Source organism: Crotalus tigris, unplaced genomic scaffold (genome assembly GCF_016545835.1).
Source record: "Crotalus tigris isolate CLP2741 ecotype Arizona unplaced genomic scaffold, ASM1654583v1 scf7180000020806.364445, whole genome shotgun sequence".
Taxonomy (NCBI): Eukaryota; Metazoa; Chordata; class Lepidosauria; order Squamata; family Viperidae; genus Crotalus; species Crotalus tigris.
Genome location: NW_024098193.1, coordinates 76,283 through 93,144, shown reverse-complemented (window position 1 = coordinate 93,144; position 16,862 = coordinate 76,283). Strand labels below are relative to the sequence as shown.

The window sequence follows — 16,862 nt, the reverse complement described above, 5'->3', positions numbered from 1 at the left end:
GGTCGTTCGACCCCAAATGGGGTCCCGACCCACAGGTTGAGAACCACTGCTCTAAGGGAATGCAAATGGTCCTCTGTCTGCAAGGAGTCTAAATCCTTCCACTCCCCACCATCCAGTCAGAGCTGAAGAAGTTTCTTGGATGAGAAGTGAAACATCTTCAAACAAGAAAGTCCAGTTGCTTCCTGAAAAAAGCATCTTTGGGACAACCATACCTGGATGAATGAGAATCTCCATAAACGATTCTATGAGTCTATGATTCTACGATTCTATGTTTCTATAATTCTACACATCTACGATTCTACAATTCCATGTTTCTACGATTCTATGAAAACTACTGGAAATGTTTCTTGCTCCTCACAGTCATGAGAGGTTTCAGATCAGGCAGGAAGATGGGAAGGCTTTGGACAGGCTACCAATGTGATCAGGTGAGAGGGGAGGAAGTCCAGGTGCATTGTGAAAAGGTAGGGACCAAGCCAACTTTTTTTCTACCTCAACAGCTGGTCTGCCTCTTACGCTACCTTCTGCAGAGACCTGTGTTGCCATCACCATAGCTGTGAATTTGCACTGTCAAAAATGAGTGCTTAATTCAAACACATTGCCTGGGAGCTGACGGGAAGCCATTACATGGCTGGGTAGCATCAGGCATCACATTGGGTTAAGTGAACATGAAGCATGATGGAGTAAAGGTCTGGTAAATACAGATAACCACACTCTGCTAATTGTTGACAAAGCATTAGATTACTGATTTTCCAGTAATATAGATCCCACATAGGAGAAAATAGAACCGCAGTAATTCCTGTTAGGGATTCATTTTTTATGGCAGAATGTAAAGTCCCAACTGAGCTTGTGATGGACATATCAAGTGACTTATCCATCATCAAAAGCCAAAACAATAAAGGATCTCCTTTGTGTAGATGGATATGAGTCATATCCATACACAGCAGGGTGAAACCCAACCAAGACTCAACAAAGCCAGCACAGAACTTGCAAGATAGTGACAGATCTTCTTAATAAAAGGACATCATCCCCCAACTGAGCAACCATACATTCAGGCCCTCTAGGAACTTGAAAACATTTTATTTTGTTTGCCTACTTGAGATTTGGAGAAGGACTGCCTAATAGCTGAGGGGATCCTGAGGACCTGTCATTAAAAAAAAGGCAAACTTGCCAGTGATTTGACAGTCTTACTTTCGGGGTTGAAGTTGGCCAACATCTTCAATAAACACTAGAACAAGGGTGTCCAACGTTGGCAACTTTTAAGATTGTGGACTTCAACTCCCAGAAGCCAGACATGCTGGCTGGGGAATTCTGAGAGTTGAAGTCCACGGGTCCTAAAGTGGCCAAGGTTGGACAGCTCTACCCTAGGACCTATGTCCAACTGATGGATCTTGTCTTCTTGATTCTTTATTCTGATTCTTCCGTTGAAACCATTAACTAATGTTATGGTTCCTTGGCACGTGTTCTGCCCCTCCAGTTCTGCCTATTTTAATCACACAGAGACACTGCCCATGTTTTTGTCAAGGAAACCAAGATGCAGAAGAAGCACCAGTAATGGTCAGCAATGGACAAAGAGAGACTTACTTCAAGTGAGTGAGCAAGGACAAGGTGATCAGAAAATGGAGAGAGGTTTCATGGATATGACTGTCTCAGGCCAAATATTAGGAGGTATCTTCTAGAACATTGTTTCTCCACAAGTTTAAGATGTGTGGATTTCAATATGCTGGCGAGGGGATTCTGGGAGCTGACGTCCACATATCTTAAAGTTGTTAAGGTTGAGAAATGTTATTCTAGAATAGGGGTCTTCAAACTTGGCCCTTTTATGACTTGTGAACTTCAACTCCCAGAATTCCTCAGCCAGGCACTCTGGCTGAGGAATTCTGGGAGCTGAAGTCCACAAGTCATAAAAGGGCCAAGTTTGAAGACCACTGTTCTAGAAGAATATGGAAAAAACTGTCAGGGGATGAGATGGTTTCCTTCAGTGGAGATATTTATACAGATTCTTAGGGCCTGTTCTGATGAGGCTTCCTACAGTCCTACAACCTTGCTTTATAGTTAACCTCTAAGCTGGACTTCAGTCTATCTCATTCCGACAACAAGGGTGAACCCCCATTCTGAAATCCTCCACGCTCAATCCATTCTCACCATTCTGAGGTAGTTCATCAAACTTGTGCCATGTTGCCAGATTTGGGCAGATCCACAAGACAAGGGTTTCACGCCAATTTCCTGGCTCCGGTTCAGCTCTTGTACTGCGCTGACCACAGCATAGACTGCATCGAACAACAAGGCAGAAGACAGCTGAAGAAAACAGGGAACATGGAAAAAAATGTTATTGGGACCCAAACACCAGGCCGTTTCAAAAACAATAATCTGGGACAGAACAAAAGACAATTAAACAAGGAAATTCTTGGTTCAAGTCAATAGGGAATAAAGTTCATGCATTTGATGGAGAAGATCCTGAATGGACTGTGGCAGGTGGCCCTACCTCACTAATCATGGCTGATTTCTAAAATGCTAACCAGGATTAAACCTGTTTTGTACTTGGTTGGAAGAGCACAGAGTTATAAGCCAGACTGTTCTGACTAAAAGGCAGCATTATGTGAATTAAAAAAAAAACCAGGGCTTTTTTAGTTATGGCACCATCTTTGTGAAACCTTCTCCTTAGGAAACCTTACCTGTGATTTACTGTAAATATCAAAGTCAACTCAAGAATTAACCTTTTAAGGAAGATTTTGCATGGAATGAATCCCGTTCATTATTTTTCCCAGTCTGGTATTGCTCTGAGATATATTTTTTTCTATTATAATTTGTTACAGAGTTGTTTTTACTGGAGGGCTGTCAAATGGAGTTCTCCTGTTTCTATTATCTGTAATTTGATGTTATTGTTCTTAATTGATTTTAATCCATGCTGCAAGCTGCTCTGCTTTGTATCTGAAGAAAAGCCAGGGAGAAGGTTGATAAGGTACAATAACGATCATGTTTACCCAGAAACAATTAAAATATTTTGCAACTCTATTTTAGAGCGTCTTGCAAATGATCTTGATGTATCAGATTTTATTAAGAAAACATGCTCTGCAACGTTATTCAAGCAAGTGAAACACAAGAACAACTGCAGCCGACACGATAAATCAATTCTGATGATATGTCCTAGATCAAAACTGTTCTAAGGATATTATTTAACCTTGTGCATTAATTTGCTCTGAGTCACACTTCCGGAGAACGTGGCTTAATTAATACTAGACTCTTTGCTATTTCCCAATTAAATTACTTTAACCTCAAATCCCTGGTTTATTTTGATACAGTGCAAGAATTGCTATTAGCTTGTCCCTTTTGATCCATATTTTTTTCATCCTGTCCTATGTTTCTCTGTTAGCCACAAATATTTACTTTTAAATATAGGATTTAAGAGTCTCAGTCCAAAGAATGTATCTATTCTGGGACATGGATGAATGAACTATATCTATATGTCTCAGCTGCTAATCCCTTCAGTGTAACAACATTATGAAAAATTGAGGAGAGCTTTCCCAAATGACTTCTAAATTACAATCCCCCAAAAGCTTCATTTAATTCTGTCTTTATCTCACGATTCCAATCACCCAAATGGCATTAACCTCTCTCCAAATAATCTTTAACACTTATATTTATCGATCCAAGTTAAAACATCCCAATGGATGGATAGAAATGCCTCTTCACCTTGCAAGTCTACTCAGATGTGTGTTTCAGTTTTGGCCATACCCACTTTCCGTATCCATAACCTTTATCTCCATAAGAAGTAAATACTTGCAACCCTTCAATTCTTCTCTGTTTCTGACTTTATGCTCAGACCGAGAACATTCACATGTCTTCTCTGCAGTCATTGGAAATTCAGATTTCAAGGCTATTTCCTACATTCTGGGTAAACAGTTTAGCTACCTGAGCATCCATGCAGAGCTGCCTATTGATAAAGTTGAATATTTAATCCATTCCATGTGCTAAAAATACCCTCTGTACTAAAGCTTCCCATGATAACAAAAGAAATAAAGACATCAGAATGAGCTGAGCTGAAACAAAGCTTCGTAGGACAATATAAGTGGGATTAATTGCCAACTTAACTGCAAATCAGTTGTCCTTTGGCATCGTTCGGCTGATGCCTGCTTTTGATAAAGCCAGCTTTATCCCGATAAACACCAACATGTTCAAGATGGGTTGTCTTCTACTTCTCTTCCAAGAAATTTAAATTGCTACATTTGATTCTTCTTCCCACTCTCCTTTTTAGCTTTTATATCTACCTCACAGGGGAGGCATCTAAACGTGTCTTCAGTTTCTGGGACCCCCAGGCCTGGTGATGTCTTGAGGGACTTCTGGAACATCAAGAAGGATAGGATTAACCTGATTTCAGGGGAGATAATGTTCCATAGGGCAAATATTGGAACCAAGAAGGCTTTTGCCTGGGGCTCACCAAGTACAGGTAGTCCTCAACTTATGAACACAACCGAGTCCAACATTTCTGTTGCTGAGATGGTTGTTAAGTACGTTTTTGCTCCATTTAGTGACCTTTCTTGCCACAGTTGTTAAGTGAACCACTGTTGCTCAATTAGTAACAAGGTTGTTAAGTGAATCTGGCTTGTCTCTTGACTTGGCTTGTCAGAAGGTCACAAAAGGGGATCACGTGACCCAGGGACGTGGCCACCATCATAAATACATGCGGGTTGCCCAGCGTCTGAATTTTGATCACGTGACCCTGGGGATACTGCAAGCGTCATAAATATGAGTCCGATGCCAAGCATCTGAATTTTGGCCACGCGATCGTGGGGCTGGTGCAGCTGCCGTAAGTGTGAAAAATGGTCATAAATCACTTTTCTCAGTGCCATTGTGACTTTGAACAGTCACTAAGCAAAAGGTTATAAGTCGAGACTACCTGTATAAGTCCGTGGCAGAGGGTGTCTATAGATCCCCTCTCTGCTAGATCTAATGGGTTGATGTAATTCAGGAGGGGCAGTTCCTTAGATAAACTCAGCTCGTGCCCTGAAAGCCCTTCAAAGTTGAAACCAACACCTTGAATTGGACCCAGAATCAAAGTGGCAATGAATGCCGCTTGTGGAGCACAGGTGTGACATCTGCTCTTCTGGGAGGACACGTAATTGCCTGCCCCGCTGCGCTCGGCATGAATTGGAGCTTCCAGATGCTCCTCAAGGGCAACTTGATGTACAGTGCATTACCGGAGTCCAATCTGGAGGTGACTAGCAAGAGCAGAATAGCATTTAGACTTACATACTGCTTCACGGTGCTTTATACCCCTCTCAAAGAGTCAGCATTTTGCCCCCAACAATCTGGGTCCTCATTTTATCGACCTCGATAAAAAAGGATGGCAGGCTGAATCCATCTTGAACCAGTCAAGATCAAACTCCTGGCAGTGAGCTGAATTTGCCTGCAATGCTGCATTCTAACCATTGTGCCACCAGGGCTCGTCCTTCCTTCCTTCCTTCCTTCCTTCCTTCCTTCCTTCCTTCCTTCCTTCCTTCCTTCCTTCCTTCCTTCTTTAGGACTTAGCAAGAGCATTTAGACTTATATACCGCTTCACAGTGCTTTACAGCCCTCTCTAAGCAGTTTACAGAGTTGGCATAAATTGCCCCCAACAATCTGGGTCCTCATTTTACCAACCTTGGAAGGATGGAAGGCTGAGTCAACCTTGAGCTCCATCAGGATCATACTCCATTTTTTTCTGGATCATAAAGGGGGAATTCTGGGAATTGAAGTCCACCCATCTTAAAGTTGCCAAGTTTGAGAATTGTTGCATTAAACCCTCCAGGAACTTCCTACATGAAAATCCTCCCCTGGTACGATTATTTCTACAGGATAGTTCACAATTTTCCTGTGGATAACTCAACTTTGATTCAATGACTCCTCATTAATTCTATTTATTCTTCCTGTCTCATATACTAGGTTTTTAATGTCACCAACGTCAACACCTTGGGTATTTTTTAATTATTATTATCTTAATCAAGATATTAACTGGCCATTTTTCCTTTCCTCCCTATGCTATGACTAAGAGTTCACCTTTAATTAATGTCACTTCCTGCTCGTTGTTGTTGTCAGTCTCTTATTATGATTAAAGTTCCATTTCTTAAATAAATGAACCACTCTCCATCTCATATCTTTCTCCAATAATTCTCCTGGGGCTTTAGGGATCTGTCTTCTCTTCAAAATCCCCCACATTATCTCCCCTCTGCCATGTGAACACTATTACCCCAGAGAATATCTACTGATTGTGTCAAGACTCTCCTGGAAAAAACAACGATATGACTGTAATGTTCAAAAAGCTTTTGAGAGCTTCCCTTGAGCTTATCTAGAATAAACCATTCTGGTTCTTCTTCAAGATCATTGGCAGGGCTTTGCTCTCACTGCCCAAATGACGATCTCTTTGTCCTTTGCATAGATCTGTTCTCCAAAATAATAATAAGAAATATACTTTGCACAAATTCCTCAGCGTTTTTCCAGGTTGATCAGAGTTCCAGAGATTTGTCTGAATGCTATATGAAAAAAAAATAAAAAATCCCAAGGTCAAACCAACCAGCAGCAGGTTAAAACTCAGTTTATCTTGGTGGGCCTCCATTCCCTGTCATCCTGTCCATTGCCTGACTTATGATCTTCACAGTTCTTTTAGTCAATGTTTCACTTCCTCTTCTCCACTTTTCTGTGGAGTAATGATCTCTTATTAGCAACCACAAATGGTGCTTGTAGATCTTAATGAAGCATATGACAATATTGATTGGAGTTTTCGACTTTCCAGCTTATGACCATTTGCATCAATTCTTGGATTTTGGGGGAAAAAATCTTCTGTCCACTGTCTTGCTTTTTTTTAAAAAAAAAAAAATTATTTAGACAAGATGATCAAGGGCAGTTTCCAGAAAAGCAGAATTATAGGGCCTTAGAGCCCATTTTAGAGAAAATGTTCTGTAGCATGGTTGCTCAAGGCAATGGAGGTCCCATTAACCAGTCCAGACAATTTTCTATCCATCACCTCCTTCCAGCCACACCAAATTAATTGGGGGGAAGGGGGGAAGAGGGGAAAGGATTTCAGTGCATGGAACAGAAACTCACCCCAGTATCTAAAGCACAAATGCTAATAATGCACTCAGTTCCATTTATGTAGTTCCTCACGAAGGCACACAGAGAGTTCAAGGTTGGTAGAGGAGAATTATTGAGTTTCCAGAAAAAGTAGCCTGGGAATGCAGAGTGGTTTCAAACTAATAACAGCTGAGTCTCCAAAGGTTAGAAAACAATGTATTTGCAAAGGAATAAATCCAATGGAATTGTCTTAAAATGGAAATGGCTGGCTGGCTGGCACCCCTAGACAGCAGTTTCACACTGCCACATTTTGTGGCAAGTCCCAACTCTATTCAATATTCAGTAGCAAATTCAGCCCAAAACAACCTATCAAAACAACTGTGTCTTGAGCACTGTAAATTCTGTTTGTTTCATAATCAATCATTTCCATGCATTCATTCTCATATACTTCTGCCCAGGTTATCTCCCAGAACTTGATTCTGCAATAAATGTCACCTCCAAATTTCCAAATCAAGCTCATATCCTACCCTCTGGAACGGGGTGGTCCCCAAAGACCCAGATGGCCACCACTTACAATGACAACAGTTTCAATCTTACTCTGTTGTCATCCACTTTTCATGATGTCAAATCACCATCTAATTCCTACTTAGTTGCAGCTGACTTCATCATACCCCACCATACCATGGTCAGACCATGTGGCAAGGTGGGGGACTTTGGGGCCTCAACTACCCTATTTTCTGCGCCAAGGAACGACTTGTGTACAGGGAGTCCTCAACGTATGACCAGAACTGAGCCCAAAACTGATGTTGCTAAGTGAGAAATTTGTTAAGTGAGTTTTGCTCCATTTTGCGACTTTTCTTGCCACATTTGTTAAGTGAATCATGGCAGTTGTTGAGTCAGTTCCACGGTGGTTAAGTGAATCTGTCTTTCCCCCCATTGACTTTGCTTGTCAGAAGGTCACAGAAGGGGATCACATGACCCCGGGCCACTGGAACTGGCATAAATATGAGTCGGTTGCCAAGTGAATTTTGATCACGTGACCCTGGGGTTGCTGCAACGGTCATAAGTGTGAAAAATGGTCATAAGTCATTTTTTTCAGGGCCGTTGTAACTTCGAACAGTCACTAAATGAACTGTTGTAAGTTGAAGATTACCTGTAGTTCACAATTTGCCCTGCATACTCTTCTGTCCCCAGTGCCAACTAACAGTCAAATTGGTCAACTTCCGTTGATGGGATGGTGCCAACGAAGGCCGTACATGGTCTGGCTGGCCTCGCCTATCTTATTGGTGAGCGTCATGATCTGAAAGAACTTCCTTGACTGCTTGCTGTCTTGTCAGGTTGTCATCTGAAACTTGCTTGAAAAACAACCATTTCCTCCTTGGTCTGGATCGTTTAATTGCCACTATTTATCTGTTGCTCTTATTTAAACAATAAAGCAATTTGGAATTCAGCTAGTATGGCAGACAGTGCAACCAATTAACTTGTATTTTTCCATAAAGGAGGCTATTGTCTAGATCCCCCCAGGCTCTTCCAGCCATCCAATGGGTATGAAATATTGCCTTCCCCTACTTGCCCCCACCCAACCTTAGATTCAGCCGTCACCCTTTTAGAATTCTCATCCCTTCTCTGCTGACACTAAACAGCCCATCTGCAAATACCTCTTCATCTGCTCATTAGCGCATATTGTTTCCGTGCCATTTGTTTTCATTTTGGGTTTCTCGTGCTCTGATCAATTCAAGTGAAAAGAATTCAGAGGTGCAAGGAAGGTGGCTGTCAAGCAAATTTGTCTAAATTCTTCTTCAAGTGACGTGCCCAGAATTTGACCTAGAACTCCGGGATGCATCTGATCCTTATTTCCCCATGATTTAGAAATTAAATTTCTCTCCATACTGCCTAAAATGGGTCTTTGCCCTTTTTGACAGACAGATCACACCCTGCTAACTCATATTTAGTAACTAAGTACATGAAAAGTTCTCTTTCACATATCGATTGTGTCATGCTTTTAAAAGTTTGTATGCCCATGAAGAGTTCAAAGGAACTTTTAGGAGAAAACAGTAGAAATAGAACCAACTTTGTAATCCACAAGGAATCTAATCCGTAGCTACAGAAATCGACTGCAGAGGTCTTTTAACTAAAGAATGAATTTGGCTGAACTAGTAACACTGTTAAGAAGTCAAGAAACCTATTGTAGGTCAAGCAATTTCACTGAAGAAGCAGATTAGGAAGAGTATCGATGCTTTTGAACTTTGGTTTTGGAGAAGGCTCCCGAGAATACCACAGACAGTCAAGGAAACAAATAAACGAATCGCTGAAGCAACTCTCACTCGAAGGACAAATGACCAGGTTCAAATTATCCTACTATGGACACATGATGCAAAGACCCAGTTCCCTGGAGAAGCCTCTAACGTTGGGAAAGGTGGAAGAGAAGAAGACGACAATCAGCAGAAAGGGGGATGAACTTTGTCGTAATGGTGGTGGGTGCACCACGGGAAGCCCTAAATATCTCTCCAAGTGGTTGCTAAGAAATGACACTGACTTGACGGCACATAATCAATCATTTTCTTCTGTCAACTCTAACATGAGGTTCCTAGTAACCTAAGGATTTTATAGTCCCTTCCTTGATGTGTAAACATGTCATCATCCTCTGCAGGATGAAGGCCTCTTCCGCATGTTTCCAACCAAGATGGTCCTGAACTTCTGTTTGCCAATGGGGCGGGCCATACTTGCTGATGTCGTTGATCCATCTTGTGTTAATTCTCTTTCGTGGATGCTTTTGATCAAGTGGTATCCATTCTACGACTGCCTTGGTCCACCTGCCCTCAGTTTCTCCTTGCTATGTGACCGTTTCCATTTCCATTCTTTGTCTCTCTTGATGATATTGTGTGCGTTGTCTGTTCTCTAATAATCCTTATGCATGGCATCCATATGAAACATGTAATATGGATTCCACATTGGATGATCGCTAAGCTGCTTACCCATTCAATGTTCACGTTCACAGACTATGACGTAGGTAGTCCTTGACTTACGACCATAACCGAGCCTAACATTTCTGTTGCCTAAGCAAGACAATTGTCAAGGGACTTTCACCTCATTTTGCAACTTTCCCTGCCCCAGTTGTTAAGTTGTTCGTCTGAATTTTGATCACATGACCGTGGGGATGCTGCAACAGTTGGAAGGGTGAAAAATGGTCATAAGTCATTTTTTTTCAGTGCTGTTGTAACTTCAAATGGCCACTAAATGAATGATTTATTAAGTCAGGGATTGCCTGTACAGTATAGATTGGGAGGTATGAATGAAAGATGTCATTGCACTGATCCCATCATAGTCACACTTACATAATAAAGTGAAGCCTTCTCAACAATTACACATTCAGTGTTCATCCTACACTTTGCAAAAAGGAAAGATCCACACCTTTTGATGGCCCTATTTAAATAAACACATACTAAAAAACAAAAACCCTTTTCTTTTGACAAAGCATGATTGTGCTGCTGAAACACTAATTTGAAAGCAAAGACAATTCAAATATAAAATGTTCATCCATTCAGTTCTTCAGATGACCAAGTATTTTAGCCCAATTTTTTTTTCTCTCTCTCTCCTAGGAAACCGCCCTTGGAGAGCTCTCAATGTTTTGTTTTTTTTTAAACTCCTACTTTATCATCTCTCGGTGTATAAAAGAATGACACACTTTACCCCCAATTTAATTTGAAGAATTACAAGTTGTACCGTTCCAATGGTGCAATCAGGATTTCTGACACTAGAAGAAACAATTAATTACCAACATCTGTTTTTAGCCCACATTTTAATTACCTAATCTAGCCATCTGTAATTTTCAGCGCTTTCCTTGAGTTTCCATTCCTTGCTGTGTGATTCAAAAAACACCCTAACATTTTCCGCTTGGAACAAAGAACACCCTAACATTTTCCGCAGAAAAAGTTCCATAATCTCTCAGCCAGATTTCCATAGCTATCACAAACCTCCCTGGAAACCCAATCATCAGATCTGACCAGCATCCTGAAAGCAGAACAAGAAGCAATGGATGGAAACTAACCAAAAAGAGAAGCAACCTAAAACTAAGGAGAAACTTCCTGACAGCGAGAGCAATTGACCAGTGGAACAACTTGCCTCCAGAAGTTGTGGGTGCTCCAACACTGAAGGTTTCAAAAAAATGGACAACTGTTTGTCTGAAATGGTGTAAGGTTTCCTGCTTGAGCAGGGGGTTGGGCTAGAAGACCTCCAAGGTCCTTTCCAGCTCCATGATTCTGTTATTCTGACCATACAGAGTTTTTTGTGGACATCCACATCTCTTGAGATGGATGGCTAAACAAGGAAACACCAGTGAACTATCTATGGCCACCAGCTATACTTCTGGGATGTGGGCAGCTTCTGGAACTCAGTCTTACCTGCTGGTATCTGCTACTGCCCAAAAATATTATGCAAGGGAAAAGAACATTACATCTTTTGCTGCTAATAAAGGTGGGGGACAGCGATCAAGCAGAGCCAAGGGACGAAACGGGACGAAGCTCTCCGCTCCCAGATGCCTTGCTCAAAATTTGAATTTTAACAATTCCTTGGGGACCCACTGAGATAATTTAAACTGTTTCTGAAACAGATCAACGGTTTCCATGCAGTGAAATGTAATGGTACGTTGTACCACAAAACCCATAACAATCACGCTGCACTGCAATTTGGAAGTTGGCGTTGAAGTTAAGACAGGAGGCTCATTTTTTTTATTTGTAAGCTGTTCATTTCCCCACCCCAGAGCTAATTTTCCCTAGATTTGTGCCTAATACTAAATATGGATCCCCCAGGAATGGAGCCACAAAGGGATAACTTTGAGAGGAAACTGATTTTTGGAGAAAGGAATGTGTAGCTTTCCTACCTCCTTAATGATATCGTGTCTGCAAATTCACAACGTTGGTTTTTTGGAAGTTTGTTTGTAAAAAAAAAAACAACCCACCAAATACATTGCACATATTTCTGTGTAATGCCTGGAAAAATCCAGGGAATGTTAGCAAATATAAGAAAAAGGATCACATAGTAAAACCAAAGGTAAAGTTTGAACCCCATTAAAATGGGATAACAGTTGTGAAAAAAAAAAAAAAAAAACAGAACAAAGCCTGTGAAATTGCCACCAGTAAAATCTTGGGAAAAGCCGGAGCGTGAGAGAATGAAATCCTTTTTCACTGCAGCTTGTCACACATCTCTGAACAAACTTTATTTACCATGCATTTCTACTATCGTCAAAGGTATTTAAGCAATGGAGAGATTGTGCTAGGTATGCAGGGAAACTGGGCAATGAATTAGCTGCCTTGTTTCTCTGGATTGAGGGAGAAGAGTGGGAGGACAGTGATGAAGAGAGACAGAGGAAGATCTGATCTCGGTTGAAGCCACAACAGGTTGGAAAACGTGTCAGCAAACAGCAGAATATATCTGGTGCCAGCTGCTCCTGATATTTTAGGGCAGAGAACACCGTAATGCAAATCTCGTCATATACCCTCTTAAGAGCCCCCTGATGTGGAAGCCATGTGGGAGCAGAATCCCCAAATTTCCTTCTCCTTCCTCTTTCTAGGAAAGACCAGTCTTTTTTTGTAAAAAAAAAAAAAAAAAAAGGTGCAGGAACTCACACATGTCATACAACCCGCCTTGCCTACCCTACAAGGTTCTATCCAAAAAAGGTGCTGGAACGCCGTTCTGGGCATTCTATGACAAAAAAAGCCCTGGGAAAGACACAAACCATCCCTTCAGGGTGATCTGAAAGGCTTCAAGGGAGAGATAGAGAAATTCCCAGTCTGAGGATCTACTAATTGAAACACAATTTACAAGGAAGGAAGAAATACGTTCTTCAGGGAGGGCATATGGCTAAGAGGGATGACACCACGTTGCTGATGAAAAAACACAATAGCTGGAGGACCATATCATAACACACTGCCACGGTGAGAAGGCCATGCAACTGTAACATGGTCATCACTGTTGAGCAGACTTCCCAACATAGACATCCTTCTGGTAAGTGGGATTCTTAAGTGGCTAAGATGATTATGGAATCTTGGGGTGGAAGTTCAACATCCAAGTTGAAAGCTGATGAAAGTAGCATTAACTGAGAAGTAGAACACTGCATGCAGAAGACTTTGGGTTCAATAGAACCTCCTGTCTCAGACCTGAAGAGATAATGATGGTAAATTTAGATAGCCAATTAAACAAGACTCTGGTTCCATTCCAGACAATTTTGATGTTTCCATGAAAACAAGTCTGAAAAGGATGAAAGTTTATGTATTGGCTTTCCACCAATCGCAACTTTTTATAAGATAATGGAACAGAAGAATTCTAATTTTCAGTTTCTAAAGATCCATTGGCTATGGTCCTCTTCTTCAAGAGGGCAATCAGACACCTGTATGAAACATCTAGGTATGACATGGAGACATATCGTAAGTTAGAGTTTTGACAATCCAGAGAGAAAAATTAGAAAATCTCAAAAGAAGTCCCAACAGCAGAAACAGAAGAACATATACAGTTATTTGATTGGCCTATCAACGCTCAGTCATCAATCATTTATGGGACACTAGCTTGCTTTAGGCTTGGAACAAGATCAAGAGAAGAGAACAAGAGAATGGCTATTATAGAAAAAGTCCTGCTCTTGAAATCTCCAACTTGAAATCTGAAAAGAATGAGGAAGCACAGATCTCATTTTAACTTCCATCATTTTACCTAATTTGAGCAATGTAGGCGGAGAGAGCTGAAAGGTCCATAACATTTTAGACCTTCACATTTTTCATCATTGAATCCCCTGCTCCTTTTTTTTCTCCTACACAGGACATCATTGCATGGCAAGGAGTGAGACGAGGAAAGATGCATTGGTTTACTTACTGCTGGTCCAGTAAAAGGAATATGGTCACAATTCTCTAGCCATGACTGGTTGAGACTCTCTGCAAATTCCTGGAAGAAAGGGTGGGACTGGTTGAAGATAGAAAACCCCATGATGTTCACTCGATCATCCATAAGGCTGTCCAGTTGCCGGAGAGAAAATTCCTAGGGGAAGCCAAGGATCAAAACACAAAGAGCAGAATTAGTATGTTCTTCAATAGTCATTCAACAAGGGAAAAATGGAAAGGGAAGGCATTTAATGAACTGCAAGGACTGGTAAAAGCTAGGGAATGTCAAGAAGCTTCAAAAGCTATTTACTTATAAATTTCTTCTGAAAAAACAAAAATCAAATTCCTCATCTGTTACAAACATGACCAGGAGGAAGCCATGTGTAACATCAAAACTGAGGAGGCCTTAGCCTCTGTCTTTATAAATCTCAGAAGATGAACTCACTGGAGAATCCAAGCTCTATCTCCATAAAAAAATAAAATAAAAGAAGGCTCATCTTAACTTCACAACCAGCACAGGGACTGACCTTCACAGATCAAAGGAGGCATTAAAACTTCAATTTCTGCCAGCAGTTATAACCATGAAATAAATTATGATCTGGGTCAAGACAGAAATTTTACCCTCCTAAATCAGAAATGTAATGGAGGTTTTTTGTTTTGTTTGTTTCCCTACGGTTGCTATTGTTCTCTCTTTTAAGCCAGATGGGGAAGACAAATGCTACGACAACAGCTTATCTGTGATGGACAAACTTAAATCAGGGGCCTGAGCAGTTTTTTGGACCGAGTCGAGGTTTCATTCAGCAGCACAAAAATTAGAAGCGCATTATTGATGTGGTTTGAATGATGTGGTTCTTCGGTTTTCCAGGCAGGTTATTTATTTCTGCATCACACATTGTCAACTTGTGGCATGAGGGCAGATGGCTAATGAGAGCCGAGGCCTGAAGGGATTTCGTATGCAAAGAATGTGACAACAATTGTGCCAAACCAGCACGATCTGTCTTTCTCCCTAGACAGACGCTGGAGGACCAAGAAAAAAAAAAAAAATCAAATCTGAGAGAAAACAATGCTCTCTCAGCCCTAGCCAGGAATCTGAGGAGCCCTGTTGCAGAAAAACACAACTCCAAGTAACAACCTCACACACAAAAAAAATCAGCCAAGAAACAAAAGTGACAATGAATTTGAATAGCTGGTACCCCGAGGAATCATCTACATAAAGGAAAACAGAATACTGAAAACCAAACAGATTCAATGGCCTTGAAAATTGTATGTTGTGGAGATTTCAGTCAGAAGTTTTAAAACTAGAATTAGGGGTAAGATAAGGAATTTTTGGAAATAGCGATAGGAATCAATAAAGGAGAATATTTGTAACTCAGGGTTAAAATTGTGATAGGGAGCATCCAGCCTCTGCCATCTAGTGAGTTCACTAAATTGAGTTTCTTTTAATGCTTTGAATATCTTCTTCATTTTTATTACAGCTCAGAACGAACTATTTATGAGATTAGCTATTAGCAACTCCCCTTCCATCTGTTGGCTTTATATTTAGCGTTCCTCAAGAGTTTCTTTCTCAGCCTGCTTACCATTTCTGATATCTCCTTCCTAGGTCTGGAGAGGAAGGAAATAGGGAATCCAGAGGCTGGCTTGTCTTTGGGGAGATAATCCAGCATTCATCTAATACCAGGTCCTCCTGATTATGTAGTGCATGGAAGGAATGAAGATACACTTTCCATGGAATGGTTGGAAAAAACCAGGATGAAGAAGTTGTAGGCCCTCCTAACATCCCAGAACAGAAATGTTGAAATGGAGAACTTTCCTTGTGGGTAGATGCTCAACACTGGAAGTTTTTAAGAAGAGACTGGACAACCATTTGTATGAAATGGTGTAGGGTTCCTACTTGTGCAGGAGGTTGGACTAGAAAACCTTCAAGGTCCCTTCCAACTCTGTTATTCTATTATTCCCTGAAAGGACACAATCTTTGTTATCAAACAGAGGTAGCCATGGACTTTAGTAATCTGCTTCTTAAATCTCAAGAACATATCTTGAAAAACACAGGAACAATGTGCTTTTCTTGAGTTACTTACACGATGGACAACGCCCTTTTCAATTGACCAGCCTCAGGTCCTGGCTGCAGCAGTCTCACCTGCTTATTTATTCTATTGATTTATTTGTCAAACAAAAATTACAAATTCAAACAAACAAAATGAAAAAAAACCCCTAAAATATGACAGGGACGATAGGCACGTTAGTGCCCTTGCTCACACCCTGTTAGGACCCTCTTAAATATGGGATGTGGTCCATGGAAGTTAAATTGGAATCATCTTCCTTACATTTTCCACAGCTTTACTTATCTAGCCAACAGACCATAAAAACGCTTCCTCTTCCTTGGAGGAGCAGAAGTAAGATGGAAGATCTTACGCTTTGGTGCAGCTTGATTTCTTCCGAGATCAAAATCTCTTTTGCCATCTTCCCGGCCACATGTGCAACTCCCTTTATCAGTTACAGCAAGAGCTTTATTGGGTGGGGAGTTCTGCTGCTGATTAATAGCCTTCTAATCATTCCTTAAGTGCTCATTTATGAGGATTTTATGATCTGACGAGGGGGCAGATCCAAAATGGGAGACTGGCGGAGAGAATTCAGATGCTGCTGTCATAATGCTCTCCAAAACCGGTGGCCTCCTCAAAGATTTTCTCTTTCTTTTTTGCTCTGGTTTCTTTTATCGTTCATAGCAGATTTTGAGAAGCAAAGAGGATTAATAGTATCTCGATTCTTGAATGGCACACCACCCATTTTTTTCTCCCCCGCTGCAAATTTTCTGTTTCCTTGTACAGCAAAAATTAATGCTTCTTTACCTCAATTAGAGGAAAAAGAATTCCAAACAAAATCACATAATCCTCCTTTCTCCATCCACATTGGAGTGGTAGATTTTGCCAGAGTTCCTCATCCATTGCAACTTTA

The 16,862-nt window shown here is 41.0% G+C and overlaps 1 protein-coding gene across 1 annotated transcript in view; it reads right to left on the bottom strand.

Moving 5' to 3' along the window:
* LOC120319541 (glutamate receptor ionotropic, kainate 4) overlaps positions 1 to 16,862 on the bottom strand; it is a gene marked incomplete at its 5' end in the record, with an annotated part of 81,272 nt that overhangs the window by 57,840 nt on the left and 6,570 nt on the right. The window contains 2 exons of the mRNA XM_039368486.1: positions 2,143 to 2,295; positions 13,906 to 14,067. Coding sequence (XP_039224420.1) covers positions 2,143 to 2,295; positions 13,906 to 14,067 — 315 coding nt within the window. The remainder of the gene's footprint in view (positions 1 to 2,142; positions 2,296 to 13,905; positions 14,068 to 16,862) is intronic.